This window comes from Struthio camelus, chromosome 20 (assembly GCF_040807025.1).
Source record: "Struthio camelus isolate bStrCam1 chromosome 20, bStrCam1.hap1, whole genome shotgun sequence".
NCBI lineage: Eukaryota > Metazoa > Chordata > Aves > Struthioniformes > Struthionidae > Struthio > Struthio camelus.
In genome coordinates, this window is record NC_090961.1 from 4,284,349 (window position 1) to 4,300,685 (window position 16,337).

At 45.6% G+C, this 16,337-nt stretch overlaps 1 protein-coding gene across 2 annotated transcripts in view; it reads right to left on the reverse strand.

The window, feature by feature from the left end:
* The window catches only part of COL5A1 (collagen type V alpha 1 chain), a 177,191-nt gene extending 164,177 nt beyond the window's left edge, over positions 1-13,014 (reverse strand). Inside the window, exon 1 of one of the 2 annotated variants that reach the window (XM_009665728.2) lies at positions 12,519-13,014. In XM_009665728.2, coding sequence (XP_009664023.2) covers positions 12,519-12,618 — 100 coding nt within the window. In that variant the 5' untranslated portion in view covers positions 12,619-13,014. The remainder of the gene's footprint in view (positions 1-12,518) is intronic. The other variant, XM_009665729.2, reaches the window with a different exon arrangement.
* Positions 13,015-16,337: the final 3,323 nt, after the last annotated feature.

Sequence of the window (16,337 nt, forward strand, 5' to 3'; positions counted from 1 at the left end):
ACCTTACAGACTCAAGACCCTGCGGTGGGAAAAGACAAGACAGCAAGAAGCGGCCCCAAATTCTCAAAGATCATAGCGAGCCTCTTCCACTGCAGAGGAACTCACCCTCCAACCTGACTCCGAAGGAAAAAAAGCAGGAGAGAGGGTGGGACAAAAGCTGGCAGAGGGGTTAAGTCTGCCGCTTTCTTCCTATACATAATCTTGAAAGACAATAGCCTCCAGCACATGAAGATCTCTATCAGGAAGCAGTGAAGTCTTAATTACAGAGCACTGGGAAAATTGATGTTTCCAGAACAGATATGGCCCTTATTTTTTTTGTTTTGCATCCTGCAGGGAATCAGAACTGAAGTTTAAACCACCCCCCCCCCAAGCCAGTGTGAAGCACTGGGGTCTGCTTGCTCCTCCCCAAACCCAGCTCCTGAGGTCAGGAGGGAAAGCAGCCAACAGCTGCAGAAAGACAGATTGTTTTAATTTAAACATTTGAGAGACAGAGAGAGACTTTCTCCCAAAACGTACACGACGTGATAATATGCCTCTCCCGATCCCTGCAAGCCCTTGCGAGAGAACATTCCTCGCAGTTTTCCCACATGAACACTGGCCCACGGGTGCCAAAGCGCCAGCGACAAGGATCAAAGCCGCTTCCTCCTCCCACCCTTCATGTCACTTTTGGATCGCACAGACAACGAGGGGATTCTTGGTGATCTGCCCTTTTACAAAAAGCAGAAAACCCAAAGGGATCAAGAGCAAAACAACATGGGCCTCATTCAGAAAAGCGTCTGCAAACCCACTGCTCCAGGTCATTACTCCTTACCCTTCAAGGAACTGACAGCTTTCCAAGACTGACACTGAGCAGCCTACGCTCCAGGACTGAGGCATGCACAGGGTGACCAACAGCCTCATCTTTCAGGGAAATGCCGCTGGGCACATCTGAGCTGGTCCTGCCCATAGCGTGCTCCCCTCCCATGCAGCAGACTGAGGAGCACACGACCATGAGCCCATCGCAGCTCCCCCAGTGCCTCAGTGCGAGGAAAACTGCAAACCTGCCACAGTTCTCATACACGAGCTACAAGTCGGCTCCTGCCTTACTACGCCTTTAGGTCGGCGTTGCATCATCAGCAAAAGAGTCCAGGTTCCCATCACTTCATGTCAAATGGAATTTGTGCTGAGTTTTCAGCCACCTTGGACAAAAGCTATCCTGGCAAATTCATTTGACATGTTTTTGAAGATGCTCTTGCTTCAAGTGGGCAAGAAAAATAGGTAAAATTACTGAAGTTAAGTTTTGATAGGGGAAAATAAAGATTCTAAAGTTTTTTGGAAAAAATCTGTTTTACAGTGGAAGGATATTTTGGAACAGGAAAAAATCCATTGGCTAGAAATCAGAAACATATGCAATTCTACTTAGTCTCTCAGGATTCATGTTCCACCAAAATGCCAGAGTGGTACTAGATAACATGCAGGGATCTCTGTCATAGCATCCCACTGACTCAGAAACACTGAGGCAGAAAACTACATGCACTTCCTTTCCAGGGAAGGCAAAGCAATCAACCGAAATGATGATGTACCCAAAGGAGGGCGTTTCAGCCACGTAAAAAGGAAACACACAGGTATAAGTTTCCCACAATTTAAAGAAACTCTAGCCAATTAAAAAGAGTACTAATGACTTCTTAACTGGCTTCTCTTTTCTAGCCTCCAGGCCACCACTGCTGTTTTACTGAAATTGCCCCAGCAGTATCAATGAAAGGAAAATCCTGGCCAACTCCCCATCCCATCCCACCCACTTGGCGATAACCCATCCTCAGCTTATTGCTCCCCCTTCAACACATGCGACCCACAAGCCACATTTCTATTTTCAGTGCTGTGCCAATGCAGTTAACCAGCTGCCTAGGGCTTGCAGGATTAAGCTTTGAGACAGGAAATTTAAAAAGCTTAATTTATAACCGGCACTTACTAGGGCCAGGGCAGGGGATGGAAGCAAGCTATAGGCTGGGCCACACGAAGAAGCCCTATGCACCTCCAGGCACCCTGCCAACGGGCACATCACTGCCTGCCTGCTGCTCTGCTGCGGTGCAGCTCCCTCACCCAAGAGGTGCTGCAGGATCATGCTGGGACCCTGCTGGGGTCTCTTGCTTAAGGCAGGCAAATTTTCTTGCCAACATTTCAACAGACAATAATACTATCCCAGTATAGCATCTTCATGACACTACTAGCCTTGCTTACCCTATAGCACAACACGCAACATCCAAGTGTTGGAAGAAAGCAGCCTGGCTGCATATTCGGCATCTCCACATTAATTTGGAGGAAGTCTTTTTTTTTTTTTTTCCTGCATGTCAGTGAGCTGGAAAGGAAGTTGAGACCTTACTAACCCTTTAAGCTCAGGATGTTTGTCATGCAAAGCAACAACAATAGTCCAGCAGTGACCCAGTACCTCAGCACGTTACCTGGATCAGCTGTGCACACCCTACAGCAGCACCTAGCTTCAGAGCCCCTGGCAACTACAACTGCCAAACCCCCTCCAGACCCTTGTTAACTTTTAGGTGGTTGAACACTTCAGTTGACCTCAGCTCAGATTTACTCTTGTAACTCCCTCAAAGCACAGTGAAACAGAGCTGTTTGGCACCAGCTGAAGCACCTGGCTTGGAAGCTCCTTTTTTCCATTTCTTCTCAGAAGAATGACACTTGTATTCACAGTGACTCATCTCTCCTTGACCTTTCTATTCACTTTTAACAGTGCAAGCTGGAAATAGGGGCATACAGACAATGCATTCATTATTCCACTGCTGAAATGCAGTCCTCAGACCCAATCTCTAACCTGGAACAGACAAGAGCACTCACGCTCTATCTTCATATTCCAGCACTGGGCACATCTAGGATGACCCCTATCAAAACCACACAAATACACTGCTTCCCACTTCATATCTGAGGGGTGCAGCTGAAGGAACTTACACCCTACTGCCAAAACCACTATGTAAAATTCCCCACCAGACCCTGGGAAACTAGCAGGTAACCTCCAGCTGCAATGAATTCTTACTTAAATATCGTCTTGGAAACAAAAAAAGGGGTGTGAGGGTGAGTGGGAGGAACAGAAAAGGAAAAGAAACTAGTAAGGCACTCCATGATAATACATGTGCAGCTCAGCTAAAGCACAGCTCCTTCCTGCATGTCTGCATTCAAAAAATAGAAACCCCAGCTGACACGTAAATGAAACTCCAAATCTGGCCACTAAAACTGCCTGACAGTCCCTTTAAGCAGAGATTCCAACAGACCCCTTGGTGACCTCTTTTCCAAGCTTCCCCCATTAACTTCTTGCAGCATTTCCAGCAGAGTTGCAGCTTCTTCCCCTGTCCTTTGCAAGTTCTAGCAGCGAAGAGCAGAAAGGTGAGGAAAGAAAAGGGCTTTAAACAGCTTGCTTAAAAGCTTAGCCAGGAAAAAAATAAGTTACTATTTTATTTACTCTGAACAAATTAACATCTCACTGGCTGCAGATGCACAGCTTGATCCAGGCGGGGATGGCATTCAGGGTCATCTCAAGCTAATAGCAAGATTTAGATGCATTTAGCTTGGCAGATAGTTCAAATCTCCAGCAAGCTGCAGCATCCTCTAAGGACAGCAGAAGATCCACGCACTAATGCACCACCCCCCTCCACGGAAAAACAGGGTGCCCTTGCTCCTCTGGGTGAAATACAAACTCTGTTCAAAGCAATGCAAAGTTATTACTGACCACAGTTGGATTCAGGTTTGGCCTTCAAACCTCTTTCTCCAGAGAACCTAGTGCAGCAGGGCTGAACACTACTAACAATAAAGCATTAGGCATGGAGCAGCTTCTCAAAAAGCCATGCCAAATCCAAAGGGATGAATGCACTTAGCCCAAACAGCCTGTATAAGCCAAAGCATTCAACAACAAAACACACTTTTGTATACTGGTAAAATAGATGGATGCCCTCAGCCCAAAGCTAGCTGAAAGACATACTGATATCATCCTACTTGACCTTCTTCCCCTGGATTACAACACAGACCTAACATGCAAAACCCAGTGGGGATATTTAGCTTCAGTGTCCAGTATCCCAATTCCATTTGCATGACATTCCAGCTTCCAGAAGATTTTTTCAAATAAACTGAAGCATCTGTGTGGCTACCTGCTTCAGATTTCATTTATAGATTTAAAGCTACGGTGTTGAGACTACTCTATACGGCAGCATAGCAGTCTGTCTTGTGCTCCATGGTCTAAACTGGAATACAAAAGATTGTCCAAAGCTGCATACAAAATCCAAATAACTTTTCGGGTTTGCAACGTTCAAGGCACTAACGGGAAAGGAAAATACCATCCCACAGAAGAAAAGCTTTTGTTAAAGTAGGAAGTCTCTTAAAACACAACCACTAACAGCCTGAGGCATACGGTTGAGAAGATCTTCAAATACTTCACTGCTTCAAAACAAATACATCTCGTCAGCATATCTGTGTTCAGTATTACACATGTTGCAGCAGTGCCTCAAGGGCAAGTGCTGGGTTCTGTACAGCAAGAGAGGAACAAGTCTGAGGGCAGAGAAGCACAGTGATTTGCCCAAGGCCTTGAAGTCAGCGCTAGGGAAGGAACATACCGGTGCAGCTCATTCCAGTCGTTCAATCCCAAAACCATCCTTTTTCCCCTCCAGCTTATTAAACAATCTAAAAGGAAAACTCCAGCACTGTAAATATATTAATACCATTTTCCTAGTTTCAAAAAACCAACATCTTTCAACATTGTGAAAGCTTCCAGATGACGCTAAGCAGCCTTTTGGCTTCTGGAGAGTAAGCAGCCCAGACTCGGAGCAACCAACCTCAAAAATGCTTTGTGTCGCTCCTTCATTTAATTTTAGTTCTGGATGTTCCAGACACGTCCACAAAGAAACCATGGCATCACTTGGACGGTTCACTCTGTGCTCAGCTTTATTTCAAGGGCCCTGAAACTCAGACAGTAACCCAGTGGCTAATTGTACCATGTTGCCAATCTAAGTGTTTTTTCCATATAGCATTGGATTTTAACAAAGATTTTCCATTCTTGCATGCTCCTCTTGCCTTTTTTGGTTTTGGTCCCTTCACATTTTGGGGTTTTTTGTTTCACACAAAGGTTTCTATTTACAGACTTTTTTTTTTTTTTTAAAAAGAAAAGACTGGCCAGCGTGCAGACTCAGCATATATCACATGTGCTCCACTCTAGTTAGTAAGAATAAAAGCTTTGATATGCAGCAAGGCAAGACTGCAACTGGAGAACAGTCCCAGGAACCTCTCTTGAACAAGCCAGGAGGGCAGAAGAGAGGGCTAGCACTGCACTGATCAACTGCTGAAGGTAAAAGCAGGTAACTGAGGGAACCCAGCAGGCAGAGGAAAGTTTTCCTGAGAGCCTGGCAACTGCATTCTGCTTATATCAGTCAAAGATGTGCACCCACAGTTAACCAGCAAAGCTGCTATCTTAGAGCATTCCTATGGGCTTTGCTGATGTCCAGCCACAGGGAGACACAGCTGGGCGCTAGCAGAGCAACCTGCCTCTGAAAGAATCCTCTGGTCCTCAGGACACTCCAGCTAGTGCAGAAGGCTTCAGCTCAACAGTAAAATAAATGTAAGTATTTCTGACTGGTCCTGCACACCCTACACCCAGAAATCACCTGGAAAGGATTTCTGTCTCTGGACCTTACCAAAACCTTCACCACTCACATCTTCCTGTCCTGGTCTACTTCATCCTGGACACAGGATCCATCTGCCCATAGCCTTCCTACAGCTAGCACGCCACTGACCTAGGGTGTGCGGCAGGTCTTGCGACGGCTCCACTAGCAGCCCTTTTCAAGCAACACCATTTAGGGTGGAAAGCTCTTTCAAAAATCTCCTAAGACCTCCGCAAAATAACACCACCCAATTAGCAAAGGATAAAAACCCACCAATATCTTCAAACTGATACTCCTGACAGCTCTGTACAATAGCTGCACTCCAAAGAGGTCATAACTGGATAAAATTCAAATAATGAAAATAATGAAAGAGCTAAAAGGAAAAAAGAATACTAAACAGCCCTGATCAAGAGGGACATTACTAAGTGCAAAAAAGCCTCTGTATATCTTAATAAACTCAAAGTTTGGAAAGAAACACCAGCAAGAAGCGATGTCTTTTATTGCATGGGATCTCCCTGGGGACTCCCCCCACTATGCCACCCATCACAGGGAGCCAAGGGGGAAGCCACATGAGAGGACAGCAACAGCCAGCATCTTGGCCTGACGCGTGCCATGAGTCACAGTCCCTAACAACCATCACTTGCCTTTACATAGACCTATTGGGGGGGAGGGGGGGGCAGCTGTCAAGTGCACAGCAGGGAGGCAATCCACCTTATAACCCCATCCAGGATTTCCAAGCAGCCTCCTCACTTCCAAATTTTTATCTCAAATTCATGAAGGCTAAACCAGGGCTTTAAGAGCTTAATGAAAGGCCCTGCGTGCCTACTCAGATAGTACAAGCGTAATCAATAAAGCTCAATTTACATACTTCAGTACCAGGTACTACCACTTAGATCAAACAAGACTTGCAATAAATCCAGGACAGAAGGTTGCACTCCAGCACCACCAAGACACTAAAAGCTAGAAAAGACATACATGTGTAGAGCAGGGAAACCAGCAGAGATAGATATTATCTAACATAATTATTCTCTTCTTTAAAACAGCAATTGCCATTTACCAAAGCCTAAGCATTTAAAAGTTATAATTGTGTTTTCAGCAAAACACAAGTGATGTTTTAAGTCTTTCTCTGTAAAAGAACTCATTTTATAGAAAGATAGCTGCTTTGAGGAGATTCCTACCAAATAACCAAGCTAGAGCATACACGAACAGGCATGTACATATGTGGGAAAGTGTCAAATTCATGTGTAAAACAGCAGGGACCTCCCCCATCTCAGGGACTGCTGTGCTTCAAAATTCATGTTTTGCCTTAGTGTGAACTCTAAATGTGATCATTCTTCCCAAATGATCCCAAACCTTGGGCCTATACTCCAAATTGCTTTATATACAGACAGGCCCTTATCTCTCTAACGTAAGTAACAACCAGCAGGCCAACAGAGAGGCTCTTAATTCAACTATAGGGAAGCTCTTTAAACCCAAGCAGCACCAGCTACAACAGGCACACCATCTGAGCACGATCAAGCAGGAGTCCCATCACAGCACCTCTCCACCTGCAATGCACTCACCAATATCCCACAACCCCGGGCTCAGCTCTCCACTCTCCCCTCATTCCAGATCCTCCTATCCTCCAGATGTTTCTACAGGCAACCACGCAAACACACAAATAGCAAAACCATGAATCACTGTGGTGATGCCCAATTTGAACACTCATCTATCTCCTGTTCATCACCTCTCTGTTGGCCAGCTGGCCTGGTCCCCCTTCTCCCACCGCTCCAAACATTTCTTTGCACAACAGCAAGTAAGACTGCAGGTCTGCTGGGCCAGAAAGCTTCTAATCCTCAACTTGCTCATGTGGAAACGTTCACTGCCCTATTGCTCAGTGCAGTCTTCTAAGTTTGATACTTTCTTGTCTATAGAAAGCAATTTGCCATCTTCCAGCCGCTCTGGGAAGGACTACGCAGTATCCCACACTGCAACATGTCCCCAGCATCCTGCCCACTCGCACATCACAAGCGCTTCACTAGCGACCATGACCCAAACCAAATAATCCTCCTCCCAGGCAATAAGCACAATATCACAGCTTTTCACAAAAGGAGAGATTTTTAACTCAACAGGAAAGCAAGAGCACAGTGTCCTTAAAGCACTTTCATCTCTACTACACTACTGGCATGCTCTCCAGCAGGCAAGGGAGAGCTCCAGCCAAGAGCACAGGAATTACTCAGGACTAGGGATCTGGGTAAGCATACATTATTGCACTCGTGGACAAAGGTCAGTCTTAAAAACACTCAGTTCTTTTACAGACACCTGCCAATTCCTTATCTTTTACAACCAGAACCAATTTCCACTGAAGCCAGCAGGCAACTTTCCATCAACATGAAAGAAACCTGGATCAGGCCCTATGAACACAGATATTCCATTCTCCAACATTGAACTTCTGCTCCAAGAAATATATTTGGAGTTGAAACAGATTAAAACAAAAAGTGTAGGGAGAGGGATGGGGCATGGAGCAGGAGGGAGCACCAGGGCATAAAACAAAAAGTAAAAGAAGTAATTGCCAAAAAATTAAATGGGCAATTTGCTCTTCCTCTGCAGAAAAGAAACTCAGATTGAAAAGCAGTTTCCTTGCAAGTCCTCCCACAGGTTTATTTCTGAAGTCCAGATGCAAAACCTAGACTACCTAAAATACATCTATAAACGGTGCTTCATACAAACGTGCCTGCTTTAGTGACGTATGCCATAGCAGCACCGTCTGCCTCTTCACATCTGTTGCCACGCTGTGTCTCCTTTTCAACGCTATCTGTAACTCAAAGCAGTTGTGAGAAAGCATACTCGCTTTAAAACTACAAACTGAAGCCAGGCTTCAGGACACATGGGGAAACTTCGAGGCCAGGACTCTGCACCAAAGTAGAGGGTCAGGCAGCATCAGGACAGAACTGCATCTTCAGTGCTAGAGGAAAATAGCCAGGCAGGTGCTGCATGTTAGGCACCTATGGCCCATTAGGGGTCTGGACCTTGGTCCTGGGACAGTGGCAGAGAATTTCCTGCCAAAACTCTGAGAAAAGAAAAGCTACTTCAAAATTAAAAGCATTATGCTGAGTATCACACACAGCACAGATGCTGGTAAATACCATCGGTGCAGAGAAACGACATGCAAAACAAGCTCTCTTCGGAACGACCTTTAGACCAAGCCCAGTTAATAAGGACAGCGTAGTTAAGATGACCAAGCAGAAGACAGAATTGGGAACACCACATAATTGATATCTAATACTTAAAAGGATACTATAATTATTTCATAAAATTATTTTCTATGACATTAGATAAAGGAGGGATTAACTACCCAAGCCAGCGTAGCACAGACCTGTGGCATAAACTGGAAGCTGGGCTCTGCGCAAGGCCTGGCTTCCTCATGCACACACCCCCTCCTGGACCTGCAGCTCCACATCTGGATCACATCCCACAGCACAGGGGAAGAGGAGCTTGGAAAGCTGGAACCACCAAGTCACCCAAGGGCTTCTCGCTGACAGATGTTAGCGCATCCCCTGCAACACTGTTCTGACTTCCAGTGGTCATGAAACAGAATCTGACTGATGAGATTTGCTCACCGTTAAAAAGAACAAACCCGTAAAGGAAAGCCCATCTCCTGAAACTACAACATGCAATGGGCAGGGGGCAGTACCCACTTAAAACAAGGACACATATCCCCTTTACAGTCCTTTCCCATTTGTCCTAGGGCAGCCTTCATATCTTGCAAGCCCTAGCACTAAGGCCAATACAGTTTGGTTTATCGGATTACCCTTGGTTTTAAACAGAGGTTTTATCTGCAAAGACCCAATACTGGATATCTAACATAGTGATACCCATCAAGAGGTAATCTTCAGACTAGGAAAAAATGAGAGCTCAGTAGCCAGAGTTCAATGCCAACAGATAAAGAGTGCACACTGTTCCGCCTCTTCGGACACCAAAAGTCAGTTCACAGTCCCGAGACTGCAACTCCCGCACTCAGCAATTCTGCCTGACTGCAGGGAAGAGATCAGCGAGTAACCTTTAAAAACTGCCTCTAGAAGGGAATAGTTTGAAAAGATTTGTCATCACGTCCCTAGTTTATAGAGAAGAGTAATATATCGCTTAAGTTGAACGCCTCTGGTCCATCCTCTGGATGGAGCATGTACAACAGTTGCGTTTCTTTTAAGCTACAAAGTCGTGTTCCAAACAGGCAACACACTGACAGCATAATCCAGGTTTTACACTGGAAATCAGATCCATCACCAATTCCAAACTTAAAGTCATATTTCTTCTTATAAAACAATATCAAGATTTTTCAATTGGCAAAATATTAAACAAAACTGTTCTATCTGGCTGAATACTAAGAATATTTTTTAAGCTCCTTCTAAAGGACTGGGGAACAGCCAAGGAGAGAAGCAACAGATGGTAACAAGATACTTCATAATCTCCACTATTTGTATTTCTTTTAAAGGACATACCATGTATTCTCATTATACTTTTCTTTGCCACTAAAGGAAACTGCTGCTTCCAAAAATTTTTGTCCAGAAGCCTGATTCAGTTTTATTGGGATTTGTTAGAAAAAGATACTCCAACTTTGCGGGTTAGATTGGAGCGTGACATCATCTGTTTAAAAAATGAGAAAAGTATGATTTGGAAGGGCAGCGTTCAGCTGCACTTCACAGTTCGTGTCACTTCTGACATAGTGAAGCGTCTTTGACGGTTTATTCTGGAAACCCTTGGGCTAGCTTTCTTCCCCCTCTTTTCTGCACAACCTGACTGATGTGTTTCTGAAGATTTTAAGTGTTTTGCCTCACTCCATACAGAGGGACTGCCTAAAATGAAACTGAAACAGAAACAATCTGAGCTGATAAAAAAAACAGCTTGGAAGGCTAAAAAAGAGCTCTAAAGGGGTATTAGTCAATGCCATCAGCTGTCCAAATCTGACTCCTCCCTCATCTAAATTGATAGCCTATTAGGAGGCTCATTAGGAAAATTCAAAGCCTTTCACTGCCAGAGTCGCTGCTCAGAGCGGCAAGTTGGCCCTGCAGCAGCTCTCCAGCCTCCCACCGCATCGCATCGCTGGCTCCAGCTACACAGACCACTGCTTCCCAGAGCTGCACCCACAGCTGTGACAGAAGTCACAGAAAAGTTACCAGTAACTTTAAAGAGTGCTAGGTCTTATGCTGAAGCTGTTCAGAGAAGATACACTGACAGGCAACGTTCCTAAGGATGCTCTGAAACCACTGAAATACTAGCACAATGACAGAGGGCAGAAAAAAACTATTATTTCCTTTGAAACAGCGGAGACTAGTAATAATTCAGCTTCCAGCTAACAAAGTAACAGTGGCCTGATGCCACTGGCTGCATAAAAAAAGGGGATTAAGTTGTTAGTACTGTTCCAATAGTCTTTAGTCGGAGAAAACTGCTCTAAATAATAATCCAATGCTTTTGCAATACAATACAATCTCTTCAGTAACTCTGACTGCCATTATTTTTTTTTCCTAGCAGTGATGTACTAGAAGCATTTTATTCATTGGTGAACAACTTCTTTCCATCTTGCTCAGAACTTGCAAGCAAACTGTTGACGAAAGCATTCCTCGTGCTACCGCCTTTTATTTTCTTCCTTAAAGTTATTTTAAGAGCCTAGAAACTACAATAATTGACAATTACACCACTATATAACAAAATTCCCCACACATTTGTCCCAGTAACATACAAACAACCCAGCAACTACCACCTGCTGAGCTTCCAGGATAGAAGAAAATATCCAAAACTTGCATGAACTTGAGCATGAAAGCTCAATCTCGGGCAGATCAGCTATTCCGCATGCTTTTAGCTTAGTTTCCTAAGAATCCCACAAAACTCTTATCTACTTTAACTTTGCAGATTTCAAAATCAGCTCTGCCCACAAACCACTTATTCTTTCTAACATTATTTAAAATGATCTCAGAGCATGGATGCCTCCCTAGCATCTCCCACAGCCACAGAAAATACCCTGAAAACAGAACTTTTGGAGTAAATCCACAAGTATCCATCTATCCTGCTCTGGTATTTCACAATTCACCACGGGGAGCGCAGATATTTGGAAAGCGGAGCCCTTTGAAACACACAGGGTAACCGAAGCCTCCAGCTAGCAAAATAAAGTGCTTAATCCCTTCTTCGGCACGACTTTTAAAATGACATTTCAGGGGGGTTTGCTGCCGTTTTGCCTACCTAGGACTGTTTTGCATCTCGTTCTTCACAGCACTTCCTCTAGCCACAGTCGGCAGTAGTAATTTGAGGGAGAAACGGCAAAGTTGGGTTAGGGAAGTGCAGAGGGGACAGAGTGTGTGCCTTGGAGTCCGGAGCAGAAAAGTCGGCAAAGCTTTTGTGCACCGAGATCTGCCGCTTTGAAGCGGGGAGAGAAGAGCAAATTCCTTCTCGACAAAAGTTTCCTCTCCTCAAGGAGGAGGAGGAGGAACTATGCACGAAGAGAGTTTTCCAGTTAAATATACACATGTATTCACACACACGTATAAATACACACATACAAACAGAATTAGAAGCTCTAGAAACACATACTGACTTCTGCTCCAGAAAAAAAGCACAGCAACAGGCAGATCTGCTTAAGACGAGGGGGGAAAGCATTGTTTTAAGTTTTTTCCCTTTTACGGGCCCCCTGACAAACGGCATTCAGAGACTCGGGCAGCTAAAGGGTTTTTTTCCTCTCTCGCTCGCTCTTTTTGGAAGGCATCGAGTAAGAAAAGACAAACGTTTTGCAAAGCACAAAAGCCAGCTCTCTCTCCCTCTCGCTGTTTGCGCCAAATTTCCAAAAAAGCTCCAGCTCCCCAAAGGCTTCCTCCGTACGCGGGCGACGCTCGCGCTCCCCGCGCGGCCGCTTACCTGCACCGCCCAGGGACGCGGCGCCCAGCAGGAGCAGCGCTGCGGGCACCGGCCAGCTCCGTATCCAGCTTCGCCTTTTCCACCGTGTGTGCGTATCCATGGTCCACAAAAAAAGGGGCACCAGCTCGGGACAACTCGGCAAGCACCGAAAAAAAAAAACTGAGAAAAAGGAGGAGAAAAGGAAGGAGGGGGCGCAAAAAAATTAAAAAAAAAAACACACACACGCGAAGAAAAGCCGCTCAAGACCCCCCCCTGCCTCCCCCCCCCCAGAGAGCAGCCGCTTTATAAAGCCATGGGGCTGTCGGGGGGCTCCACCGCGCTCGCCCCTTCCCCTGCTTGCTGCCGGAGCGAAAACTTTCTTTCTCTCCCCCCCACCCCTCCTTTTTTTCTTCTTTTAAAGCCAAGGCGAGAGTTTGTCAATCTCGGAGCCGCGCAGCAAATCAGAGCCGGGCGGTGCGGCCCCCTGCGCGGCGCGGCGCAGCCCGGCCCCCCCCCCGGCCCGGCCGGCCCCCGGCCCGGCCCCCCCGGCAAGTTTGAACCGTCGGGGCCGCGCGGCCGCGGCTCGCAACCCGCCACCCCTTTGTCCCTGCTCGCCACTAGCTTCCCTCCCAGAAATTACCCCAAACCTGAAGGTCTTTGCTTCCCCCTACCCCCACCTCCCCCTTTTCCTTCTGGCTTCAGAGAGAGAGAGATGGAGGCAGGGTGCTTTCAGAAGGGGACATGGTGGCAGATGTCAACGAGGATTTGGCCAAAGGAGGTTGCCAATGCAAAGCACACATGCAAAGGGTAAAAGTGCAGCTGGGAAAGCACTGAAAGGGAAGGCGTTATCCCCTGCCAGGTTAACTCAACAGTTGTGATGGTGAAACGCTTCCCTGGCAAACAGCCAAGGAGGACAGTCAACTATTAAAACTGTTGCCTTCAGGCTGTGCACATCAGTTTGCACACTGTCTAGCCAAGGCACTCCTCTGCTCCCATTGCTCTTCCTTTCACTAAGCTACCCAGCACTGCTCATCTTCACACTCTGGTGACCGCCAATACATCACACTTTGGTAACAAACATCAGCTCCAAATGATTTTACTAGTTCTGGTGCTGTACAGCACTGAAATTAGTACAGTAGCAAAAAAAAAAAACGGCAACAGCCAGTCTCTACTTCCCCACACCACATCCCTTCCCCTGGCACCACCCTCTCTCAGGCCCCAAAGGAGGGGAGGGACCCTCGGCAAGGCAGTGCTAGGTGGCCTGCAATGCTACAGACTCCTTGATAAACCCAAAATCAGGTCATCAGGATACTGGACAGGGTGGAACATCTGAAGGAATAATCAGTACAACAGAGGCTTATGTCAAGCTTCAGCTATTTGTTCAGCGTAAACCTCTTTGGCCTGCTGGAATGAGAGTTTCTCATATAGGTAAGTGATATTAATAGCATGTCAAAACCCATGAGCACAGAAGCCCAAATCCCACCATATCTCCAGAAGGGAGCAAGAGGGAATAGGTGTTCCCAATCAACTCAGCTTGTAGCCTAGTAAAGAGGCTAATGGTTCAGTGGAGAAGAGCCATAGCAAATATCTTCCCATTTACCTGCAAACCTGTTGAGATGCCTTCCCCTGCTAGCAGCCTCCCCATGAAACTGGGAAGACTAGGACAAGAGCCACACAAGAGACTGCTGAGAGATTCTTTCATGCAGAAAGACAGGTGAAAGGCATATTGGCTGCAATCCCTTGAGTCACGAGCTGGGGAGAACAAGATACTCCAAGCACTTGTTTGCTGTAACCACGTGCCAGGCAGGTACAGCACCAGTGACACTCGTGGGCAAATCACCCAGATGAAAGCCCCTTCCACAATACCCCTTTCATGAGTAACCAGATCACTAGAGACAGATTAGGTGAAGCTCCCTATCTGTGGGGAGCCTGGAGGCAAGTTCTTTCAGCGTAAGTAACACCTGGGCCTCCCTGTAAACTTCTCTGCAGAGCACTCAGCAGATGCAACCCAGCAAGGGAAGTGCTCCCCATCTCTATAACACCTCCTGCTCCAAAATACGCCATTTCTCACAGGTTCGCAGCTACCTTTGGTATGGGGCAGAGCAGCCACCCCACAGCTCACAAACACTGTGCAACAGTCAGAGGGAGATATTTTCTCATCTGGAAAAGCAGAACATCCCAGGCATACAGATATGTAACTAGGACAGTTAAAAGAACCAGCAAACTGATTGCAAAAGCCCACCTTCCCGGTAACCCTTTTTACTACAATAAAGACATAAAGCAATAACTTGATCCACACCATTTCCATGGATGCCTAATTTCTTGATCAGAGGCCTAATAACCTTTGAAAGGCACAACCAACCCGAACAGTGAGAGATGGGGCGTTGTCTGATTTCAGTCTTGCAGTTAAGTGAATGCCAGGATCTCGTTAGTCTTCCCATCCCAGAAGTTGCTGGCATTTCTGAGCATACAAACAACCCATTGTTGTGAAATGAGACCCTTTTTGTCTTCACCAGCTGCAAATGAAAATCCCACTAACACCTGGACACTGTCTGCAACTCAGGTGTTGAAATTCTCTGCCCTTTCAAGAGCATACAGCATTAGGAAGGGAGGGAAATCTCTAAAGCAGTGAAAGCACTGCAGGCGAGGAAGTAAAGGCAGGTTAGAGCAGTAAAACACACTAAACACACCACCCATATTCCAAGGGCTCCCACTGCTCAACTCAGGAAGCAAGCCAGAAATAGCCCAAACCTAGACCTTCATCTGATGCAAAGCAGCTTTGCTTTATAGCAGTTGAGAATCTGGCCAAAAAAAGCTTTTTGCACAACAGTAAGAGTTTAGTTTCCAGTTGCTTTCCAGGTGATTTAGAAGCTTGCACAGACCTGTTTGCCCCTCCTCAACAACAACAGAAAATACCAAAATAAGCTTGCAATGGCAAACTGGAAAATTCCAGCATTCTCCTGCCAAGTTTGAGGAGCTAACCTCCAAAGCAGTGGGCCAGATCGTGTGGTGGTGCAAGCAGCAAGTAGATTTACACTAGTTGGATTGGTTCATGCCAGCTCCAAATCCCTCCAAGCAGCCAGTTGGGGCAATAACTGAATATCCAAAAGACTGGATTGCAACAGTGGCAGATGGCCAAATATCTTTCAGGAACAACAGTTATTTTTAAAAGTATTTTCATGACTGAAAGCATCTTGAGTTCAGCTAGCTGTTGTTTACAAGGTGGAGGACACATTTGCAAGCTCTCAAAAAACCTCAAGATGCATAGGTAGAAAATTTGATAGACATTTATACTAGGAAATCAGTTTAACATTAGCATTCAGCCAAAAACTATAAAAGGCATTATTCTGTAGTTTGAACATAACTATTGCAACAATCAGAAAGCAAGAACACTACTAGGAGTTACTGATGACCAGTTACGCCCTATGACCAGGGGATGAGAACAGATTAAAAGCGATACTTCTTAAAACTGCCTGTCTGAGCTGTTGCACGAGTAATCAAAAAAACTGTTCCAGTCAGGAATGATTTAAATGCTCCTTATAAAGAATATCTAAAAATAGTTTCACTCTTTCAATCTTATGCCTGTCTTTATTTTCTTTGCTAACAAATACAGTTGCATCCCCACCCCTAGCTCAACCTTTATGAATTATCTTGTGCTGAAGTCATAATCCTGACTTATGACCTCACACTTGTTGCCATGGCAATGATTGCTCTCCTAAATTCAACTTATGACTTAAGAAAAAGTGAGAATTCAGTGCTACTGAAAGGCTTTGGATCAAGAGGCTTGGAAACTAAAGCTGTCATTTATCCACAAAGGAGATACCATTCAGAAAAGCTTCA